Below are 10,665 nucleotides of genomic sequence, written 5' to 3' on the forward strand. Positions count from 1 at the left end.
GTTGTTTGATATGAAAAAATAATAGTCATACCAAGAAGACAAAAACTATTTAAAAAGAATTGTTTATAGTATATATATATATATATATATATATATATATATATTTGTACATAAAATTAACTTACAGTATAAATCTTCTTTATCGTCAGTAATAGTATACTGATAAAAAAATATAACATTGACTTAACTGGCAATAATTTATTAACAAATTTAATTCCACAATGTTTCGACCATGTATTCAGATCTTTATAATCAAATGATATATTAGGTATATGTATATATGTTATATATATATATATATATATATATATATATATATATACCATAAATAAAAATATATATAATTATTACATGAGCAATTTATTCTCATTTCTTCAAACTTAACTTTATGTAAAAGAAATAATGTGAATTAATCTTTTTAAGTAGTTTCTGTCTTTTCAGTATAACTATTAATTATTTTATGTCAAACAGAAATTTTACAATAAACTAATATAAATATACCTACGTGGACTGTATTTTAATTTATGTATGTTTTTATATACTAACATTTTTTTACCGGACACGTTTAAAAAGTATTTAATTTGAAATTCAACCAATCATTTAATTTGAAATTCAAATTCAAGCAAATGGTAAGCGGAAGAAATTCTTCGGCTGTTATATAAAATCATTATAAAAACCTTAACTAAGTACGACCCTGAGATCTCACAAGTTTGAGATTTCACAAAACTGACAGTTAGTTTCTGGATACCCGCCAAGATACATCGCAGGTAACTTACCTTCGCTTTTATTCAGAGACTGACGCTGAACAAGACTGCTGACTAGAAGGAAAACAAACACATGTAAAATGTAAACATGTGACAAAGAACAGCCGTTAACCAATCGATCGGTCGTGAACGATAGTAATCGGGCAGGCAGGTATAGCCGGAGTTTATTGCAGACGTGTACGTCAGTTCTCGCTTTCGTTAACGTGAGAAAACATGTGTCCTACTTATTATGTTTCGTGCACAACGGTTCAGAAAGATATAGTTGAAGTGCCATAATTTTAAAGCTTCGAATAGTAACATTTATTTGAATGGTTTTTCTTTGTAAAGTGATCAATCATATATTCTTATTTCCAAAAAAATATTTTTATATGTTTATAAAGTGAAACAATCAAAGAATTTCTCAAATCAAACAGCTGTTATTTTTCAGAGTGTTATAATTAAAGTGGACGTAATGACATAAATTAATATTAATAAATTAATATTGTAGAAGAAACGTATCTTTTTTTTTATATCGTAGCATATAGTACAAAATATACATATACACATATTCGTAAAAATAAGTATTACAAAAAAACTAACACTTTGAGCTTACCACATATATTTTTAAATAATGACTGTCGAAATTTATACAATAATCAAAACACTTTCAAAAATTTTACATTTTCTAGAATTAATAATTATATAACTGTCTTCAAAAAATTCCAAATAAGTGTTTTTTAATGAAGAATTGTGCAATGTTAAAAACGTATCTGAATGTATATCAGTGAATTATGCGATCAGTAGAATTTTTATCTTTTTGTCTCTCTGTAAGAAGAAATTTGTACGTGTAGTGATTTTTCTACTTGTTTCTTTTTGGATAAAATTTATTTTTGTATTCTTCAATTAATTACAGAATAACAGCTATTTATTTTTAGCAACGCATCAATTTCTAATTATTAACCTATATTTAAAATATAACTTGTATTTTAAAATGTACTCGGTACAAGAAAATTATGATTCAGAATACATAATATGTTGGAACACTTTAATCAAAAAATTATATTCAAAAATTTTTTATAATCTTTTTTTTTTAATATTAAATTTTAAATATTCGTATATAAAATTAACTTACAGTATGAATCTTCTTTATCATCAGTAATAGTATACTGATAAAAAATTTAACGTTGACCTAACTGGCAATAATTTATTAACAAATTTAATTCCACAATGTTTCGACCATGTATTCAGATCCTTATCAAGTGATATATTAGGTCAGTTGTGACAATGATCGTTCAAAAACAAGGCAGTACATAAATTACGGTTTTTGTCACCAAAAATAAAATATTTTAGCATTATATTAAATAAAAAATGTAATAAAAACAAGTCCGCGCAATCAGGTAGTAACGTTTCAACGATAATAGTAATTTATGTATATTATATGTATTACTCATTGTCGAATACATGTACTATATAATTTGTTGAGCATTGTCACAACCGACCTTGTAACGTGCCACTTGATAAGAACCTGAATACATGATTGAAACATTGTGGAACTAAATTTATTAATTGTCAATTAAGTCAACGTTAAATTTTCTTTTTATTTATTAATTAAAATTCTTTTTATATATTAAAATTAACTTAAAAAGTAAATATTACTAAGTTACACTTATATTAAATTTTATATTTTTTTGTTCTTCTAAATAATTATTTAAAAAATTACATATTTTTCATGTAATAACATTACAATTACTTATACGTATTAATTTATATCATAATTTATAAACATCTATTAATGTAGTATTCTTAAAAATTTTTTAATTAAACAGAAAAGTATTCTGTTCGCAATTTAAAGCAGAATTTTTTAAAATAAATTTGCACGTTAATATACATTTAAAACATTTTAAGACTTTAATATATCAATAAAATATTTATATTATTCAGTTATCTAGTAATGACTCATACACGTACGAATTTTTGAAATATTTATCATCATCAATATCATGTGTTCTTACGTTGCACATAATAACATACAAAATTATTTGTTTACAAATTACAAGATCATGTACAAGACATTAGTTTTTTTTTAGAATATTGTAAAATATTTTATCTTTTCCATAGATTTTTTATTAACTTTTGGAATTTGTAACTTTAGTTTATTTCCTATCTATATATAATTAAAACTCGATATATTCATAGAAAATTACTAATTTTTCAGTTTATTATGGATGCAATTAATATTATCCAAATTGTGATTAATGTGTTGCGGCTTATATTGCAAATTTTATATTACATTTGCCAAAGCGTGTATTATAACTTCTTCGGATTACCGGAAAAAAGCGTGATCGGTGAGATTGTTTTGGTACGTACAAATATAATATTTACTTCATATAAAAGTAATTAAAATATTAAAAATTACAAAATATAATTTAAAAAATTTTACATTGACAAAAAAATTAAATAAATGTGGTTTATTTAAAAAACAATGTATATACATAAAATGTAATAAAAAGATTAATTTAAAAATCACCAATTGTTGCGATAATATCACTACATATCAACGGTCGAAACAGAACTAAAACACCTGTCCCGGAAAAAAATTTTAAGTTTGATTTCTGGCTGAGATGTTAGCAACAAAATCCTTTACAGTATTTAAAGAGAAAGAAATAATAGATGTTTAGTATTATTATTAATTATCAATTTAATATTATAATATTACTATTCTCATTTTTTAAAGCTATGTTTAAAACCAAAAGTTTATTCGGCAATTTGACAAACTTGGAAAGATATATAAAATCAAACAAGATTTATTAGCTTAAAACTATGATCTAATAAAACTTGGTTTTTAATTAGTGTAATTAATTGACAAAATTACGTAATTCATATGAGATAAAGATAAAATAAAAATCACAAAAATTATTATTTGACACCACTATAATATTTGCTGCCAGAGGCAATTTTATTTTTATGTTTGACATTTTCATCAGTCCTTTAAATTTAGTTAAGATTATTAATTAATTATTACACACACACATTTCGCAAAGTTAAGCTTTGTTTTGGTTTGTTTAGAAATATATGCTTTTTTAAAATAAAGCGTTTCTAGATTTGATATCTCCATATTGTATTTTTGAATATATAAATTTTCGTAAGAAAATTGCGCTTGTGCTCGTAAAAACATTGAAAGGCAAATCATAATTTTTCGATTAGTAAATGAACATAAATGTAGTTTCTTGTAATAATAAGAGAATATAGACATATGTATTATGCATATGTATGTGTGTGTTTCATTGTTTTTATTTTTATTTGTTGTATTCCAGATAACAGGTACAGGTCACGGTATAGGAAAGGAATTGGCGATTCAATATGCGTGTTTGGGTGCAACAATAGTATGTTTAGATATAAACAAGCAGGCAAACGAAGAAACAGTAAAGGAGATTAAAACAATTAATAAAAATGCATATGCATATCAGTACGTTATTACTATAATACTATTAGAATTTTTTAACATGGAAAAAAATGCTTTGAAATATTGATAAGTAAATTAAGTAAAAATATAAATTGATAAATATACGATGTGAGTCAGCACGCAAATCAAAGTGCAAATAATAAAATTTTTTTTAATTTTTTTAATTAAATACAATCTAAAAAATATTAATTTAACTTAAAACATCAAAGACAAAAGCTTGGTATACAAAAGATAACCCATAACGCTTTATATATAAAAATCGTACGCGTTTCGTCTTACTTTAAAGTCCTTCTCAACGGTATATAAAAAACGGAGTAGCAAATTAATCATGATTTGACCTTGTGTCAAATCGTTAATAAGAAGGGAGCGCGAAACTATAGCAATCTATGAGCTCCAGCTACGTTGTAAGACATCAATTCCAAATCGTCCATCCAAGTTAGCATACTGGATAGAATTACAATTGGTGCTGTGAACAGCAACGTGTTTTTTTTAATTTAACAAAGTGTTTAAATTACCGCATAAAACCTTTTAAGTTTTCTCACCCATAGATACTCCTCTTCTCGCACTCTTACAAAATAAATAACAATTGTCAAATTAAGTCAGAACGTAATACAATAAGTGGATTAATAAATGGATAAATATAACGAAAATAAATGAATAAAATAAAGTTAAAATGTGTCAAATATAAAGAGTCAAAGTAACAGTAAAAAAAAACGATGTTAACAGTCTCACAGTCAAATAACGAGTAAAACAAAACCGTCAAAATTTTTTCGGAGGTTAACAAGTAAAAGTATCAATAAATATTACAAATTCTCTATAATTAAAGTATACACATGGTCTAAGAAATTAGTATCCATCTGCAAATTTAAATCTTGTTTTTGCAACTTAATAAACAGCATCTCTGAAGTCAATCTTTTAAAAATATTCATCTCCACATTAAGAATTCTCACATTATCCCAATTGAAATTATGTCCATGTTGTAAATTAAGTAAATATTTTTAATTTTAAAATTAATTGCTCAATTTGAAAAAATAGATATACTGATAAAAAATAAATTTAATAATATTATTAGGTTAATATTATTATTATTATTGTTTATAAAAATTTTTTAATCTAATAAATATTCCATTTAAGTAATTGTTTTCTAAGATTAAAAAATCGAATTATTATAATATCTTAAAATAATCTAATTATAAATATATTTTAGAACAAAAAAAAATAAATATTTAATTAGGAAAACTTATAAAGGTTTTTTATTATTTTTTAGATGTGATGTAACTAGAAGAGAAGATGTTTTTGCAGTAGCCAAAAAAGTGAAGGAAGAAGTCGGCGATGTCACAATCTTGGTTAACAATGCCGGTATAATGCCATGTCATGTTTTACTAGATCACACAATCAATGAAATTGTACAACTCTTCAATGTTAATGTATTAGCACACTTTTGGGTAAGTAAAATCCGTTATACATATAAATATTAAATTGCTTTTAAATTATTCAGGCGCTATTTTAAATATATTACATTTCTCTGGAACAATTAACAATAAAAATTGTTGATAATTTTTATTTTTATATATTAAAATATTATCATCAATAAATAAAATTATATTCTAATAATTATATATAATTATTATAACAATTATCAATGACATTAAATAATAAATAATAAAAAAATGTGAAGTAATAATACTACATGCTCCTGTAAAATTATATAATTATTTTCAGATATTACAAGCATTTTTACCAAGTATGATTGAAAAAAATTATGGTCACATTGTTGCACTCTCGTCAATAACAGGCATCGTGGGACTTCCTAACTTAGTTCCTTATTCTGCTACAAAACATGCGGTCCAAGGCAAAAATCTGATTTTTCATCTATTCCCAGATAAAATTTTCACAATGATTGTTGCATATGCAGCAGTATAAATTAAATTTTTTTATACAAAGAAATTTTATAATGAATTATTGAATTCCTAAATCTTTGATAAATAATTTATTCAATTATTTAACAGATATTTAACAATGATATTGTGAAAATAGTATTATTTTATGCATGTTGTTTCAAAGTTCTTTGTGAAATTCTCATTTAAGAATATTAAATTATAATTGTACAATTTTATACCATAATAATTTCCTTTTTATTTTGCAATAATTTGTACAATACTTACAAAATCAATTTCTGAAATGTATTCAGTAATAATTGTACTAAGATGGTTTTTATGTATATTACAAATTACTAGATATAGAAAATTTAATTTCAAATATATTTTAAATACTTCAAACTCAAGTAACTCTTACTTTTCAGGTCTAATGGATGCACTGGAGAACGAATTACGAGTAACCAATAATGGAAAATCTTTTATCAAATTCACTACCATATATCCTTACATGGTAGATACGGGGCTTTGCAAAAAACCAAAAATAAATAAGATGTAAGTTTATAACAATATTAATACAATTAATGCAAATAAAGGCAATCACTCACGCAAGTAACAAGCTTAATTATTAAGACTAAGAATAAACGTTTTAATTTGATTTTCTAGGTTGGAAGCATTTTTACTGTTAAGCTCAACGAAAGATACAGCGGGACAAATAATTAAAGCGCAACGGCAAAATATAAAAACAAGATCTGTACCATCATTTTGGTTACCACTTGTGTCATTCGTGCGGTAACTAAATTGCAAAATTTATATAAATATGTGTGCAATTTTTTCAATCTGACTTACTGTGATTATTCAATATTTAATATATCATACATAGTAATCATTCTTATACACATCCATATAAGAGCATCTAGTACACGAAAGAATTTTCCTTTTTAAAATTGCTGCACACATCTTACTATTCTTTTACATATATTTATTAGACTTGTATATTTGTATTTTGGCATTATTTTACATTGGTACGTAATTAAAATATAAATATATAAAATATTATATAATTTTGGTTTCAGGCTATTACCCGAAAATGCACAAACCAGTATAATAGATTTCATCGATTCTGGTGTCGAACCAAGTTAATATATATATATGTGTGTGTATTAACCCGGATCATACTTGGTAAAAATGCTTGTAATATCTGAAAATAATTATATAATTTTACAAGAGCGTGTAGTATTATGTACTTTACATTCTTTCATTAGTTATTATTTAATATCAATGATAATTATTATAATAATTATAATTATTAGAATATAATTTTATATATATATATATATAATATATATATATATATATATATATATATATATATATATATATATGAGGCATTCTTTGTGAAAACAGCTACATATTTTATTTTTTGAGATAAATAAATGTTTAAGTGCTAAAAATTTTTGTTGATTCTTCTACTTTTGAATGCCGTGTAGTGAATTTGGAAATACAAAATGGCAGACTCACAATGGCGCCCAAACAAAGAAAGAAGCCATTATTTATAATATAAAATAACATTTGCATATTATTTGACCCTGAAAAGGACCGATTCAGATGTGTCCTGATTTTAGGCAATGTTGTTAACCCTTAAAATACGTTCTGGGTTAAAATAACCTAAAAAGAAATTAATAAAATTAAAATTAAAATTAAAATTTATTGATATTCATTTTGAATCAATTGTATTAACCTTAATCTTAAATGTTTAAAAAATACATTTAATTTTTAGTTCAAAATAATTTATTTTTTTGTCGCAGTAACCATTAAATCGGCCTTTTCAGGATCAAATAATGTGCAAATGTTATTTAATATTATAAATAATTCTTTGTTTTGGTTGCTATTTTGGGTCCACTATTTTGCATTTCCAAATTTGCCACACGGCATTTAAAAGTGGAAGGATCAACAAAAATTTTCAGCACTTAAAAATTTATTTATCTTAAAAAATAAAATATGCAGGAGGGAGAGGCGTTTTCACAAAGAACGCCCCATATATAAGAATATAATCTTATATACATATATAAGAATCTTACAGTTGCATCTTATGAAATTTTCAAAGATTTATTTTTGAAAACTGGTAAAAGACTACGCTCTCATTATAAGTTTTTTTCAATTGTGTTATTAATATTAATATATAAATGTATTCAAACGTATTAAAAAATGTAGCGCTTTCTACGACGGGCACTCGCTCACACTAGCATTACACTAGCATTACACACGCTCGCAAACTTTGTGCAAGCACACGGCCGTGAAATAAGACAGAGGATTTCTTTCAAAGAACGGAATTTATTAGAAATTCTTAGATACACGAACTCTCAACTTGAGAGCTCGAGAACTGAACAACAACAACTTCATTACATGGTAACGACCACGACCGTCAGCTGACCACGGCGATCGATATATTGATTTCTTCTAAAATAATGCTCACGTTCACAACGAAGTTTGCACGCAACACTATATATAAAATTACACAATTTATATAAATAATGTACAATATTAAATTATTATTTAATTAAAAGTAAAAAAATAATAAAATAATTATTATTATCATTTAAATCATAAAATAATATATAATATACAGATGAAGTATACACATGCGTTTCTTTTGTAAACATAGATATATTTTAGTAACATATGTAAATTATAAATGTTATTCTAATAGTAAAATCTATGGCAAGAAATTTCAAAAAACGTATTCTACTAATATCCTAAAGAATTCACACTTGTAAAATATTAAAAATATAAGATAATCATATTCTTTCATACAACAAAACCGCTTTGTTAATAAATATTGTTTGTAACCAAATTTCCTGTACTTAAATGTTTAATATCTCATCTAATTGCAGTCCCATTAAGAAAAATACCATTCTTTGCTTTATTCGTAACATATATAGATATGGTTTATTCCGTACTCCCTTTTGGGGTCGACGGGGTGTTTTTTAAAGGTGCACCAAACCTCTTACAACTTCAGCACCTCTCCGTACATACAAAATAAACAACATACATTATATACACCATGTTATATAATATCCTCAAAGTACCCCCTACACGAACTGGCCATTGAGCAGCCTTATATACTATACCACCCTCTCCTCCTCGCCTTCTCTACAACACACATCCTCTTCCCTCTCTGCCAGACTCCACCGCTCCTCACTCCTCTCCCACCACCTTTGCCTCTTTCTCTTTCATTTCTTTCCTCTATTGGCACCTCTTCGCTCTCTTCTACATCTTTATATCTTTCTTCATTCTCCGCTCTTTCCCGTCCTTCTCCTCGCTTCCCTCTCCTCCAAATATCTCCTTCCGTTCCTGGATTCTCCCCTATCTTTCCTCTTTACTCACTCTCACGCTCTCCTCTCGCATCATCCCTCTTCTCTCCTTCCTGCCTCCATTGATCTTCTCCTCCGCTGCCACTGCCCTCCTCCTGTCTATCCGCTCCTTCGCACTCTCCATCTTCTTACCTCCATATTCCACCTCCGTCTTCTCCATCTGTCTCCTTCTCTGATCAATCTCCTTTTCACCTCTCTTCATTTCTGGCACCTCCTCGGACCTATCTTCTCTCTCTCCTCCACTTCCTCTGTTCACCTCCTCACACATTCCTCTCCAATCCTGTCAGCTCTTTCGTCACCTCTCTCATTCCTCTCATCTTTCACTTTATCTCTCTCAGCTCTTCCGTCGCCTCCTTATTACATTAGCAAATCGCAAAGTGTTAATATTAGTCATCTTATCTCTCAATGTTTTCATGCATATTGATAAAATTTTTGCAGAAATATGATCTTTAAAAAAATACTTTATTAGTATATCTTCTGCTTGCGTTCTTATCGCAGTGATTTAATTCAAGAGTTAATCGAAACAAACTTACCATACTGCAGTATACAGAAAGTAGACAGTCGTTACAATTTAATAAATAATTTTTTATTATTCTTATTATTTTATTATTATTATTTTAACAACAGCAAGATAATACACAATTGGTTTCAAAAAAAGACTTCGTCAGGTAGATAGCTTAATTATTTCTCTCACCACCCTGTTTCACACAAAAAAGGATAATTATAGTTTTATTTATCACATCTCATGTTTTATAAAAAAAATATTAATCTAATCATCAATGTATTAATTGAAAATGGTTACCCAATCTTATTCATTTTTCAAACAATATACAATAGACTAAAATTCTTTGCAATAAAACATACACATGAAATAATGACCATAACAGTGACTCACAAGAATCTAAAGAAAAGGTTTTTCTTTACAACCCCATTTATCAAAACTATTGCTCAGGACTTTACATCCATTGCCAAAATCTAAATTGCAAAATAACGTATTTCACTAATAATAATTTAAAACAATTGATTAAAAATGGCTAGGATGTTTCAGATAGCATATCTTGTGATGTAGTTTATAAAGTATCTTGCCAAGGTTATGAAATATCTTACATTAATCACTAAAATTAAAGAACATAAAAAAGACATTAATAAAAAACTTGATTTACCATATGTTATCTCTAATCATAGATTAGAACTGTCTCATAATTTTGACT

General features: G+C 26.2%; 1 protein-coding gene across 5 annotated transcripts; it reads left to right on the top strand.

Annotated features, from left to right (window-relative positions):
- The first annotated feature begins 778 nt into the window (after nt 1-778).
- Nucleotides 779-7,310, top strand: LOC105830228 (17-beta-hydroxysteroid dehydrogenase 13). Of its 5 annotated transcripts, none has more exons than XM_012669435.3 (8): nt 779-915; nt 2,959-3,102; nt 4,058-4,209; nt 5,474-5,651; nt 5,929-6,058; nt 6,509-6,635; nt 6,747-6,872; nt 7,157-7,310. In XM_012669435.3, exons 2-8 carry the CDS (start codon nt 2,965-2,967, stop codon nt 7,221-7,223), a joined length of 918 nt encoding a protein of 305 aa, XP_012524889.1. In that variant the 5' UTR covers nt 779-915; nt 2,959-2,964; the 3' UTR covers nt 7,224-7,310. The 5 variants fall into 5 exon arrangements, with proteins under 5 accessions (XP_012524889.1, XP_012524888.1, XP_012524886.1 ...); XM_012669434.3 differs by having other exon boundaries at nt 780-941; XM_012669432.3 differs by lacking the exon at nt 779-915 and adding an exon at nt 950-1,212.
- The last annotated feature ends 3,355 nt before the right edge of the window (nt 7,311-10,665 follow it).

Source organism: Monomorium pharaonis, chromosome 3, assembly GCF_013373865.1.
Source record: "Monomorium pharaonis isolate MP-MQ-018 chromosome 3, ASM1337386v2, whole genome shotgun sequence".
In the NCBI taxonomy this organism is placed as follows: Eukaryota; Metazoa; Arthropoda; class Insecta; order Hymenoptera; family Formicidae; genus Monomorium; species Monomorium pharaonis.

What these genes read in the sequence shown, in the direction of transcription:
- LOC105830228 (XM_012669435.3), top strand. Translation starts at nt 2,965, where the DNA reads ATGGATGCAATTAATATTATCCAAATTGTGATTAATGTGTTGCGGCTT. An exon ending in TGATCGGTGAGATTGTTTTG is followed by an intron (nt 3,103 to 4,057) that starts GTACGTACAAAT and finishes GTTGTATTCCAG; the next exon opens with ATAACAGGTACAGGTCACGG. An exon ending in AAAAATGCATATGCATATCA is followed by an intron (nt 4,210 to 5,473) that starts GTACGTTATTAC and finishes ATTATTTTTTAG; the next exon opens with ATGTGATGTAACTAGAAGAG.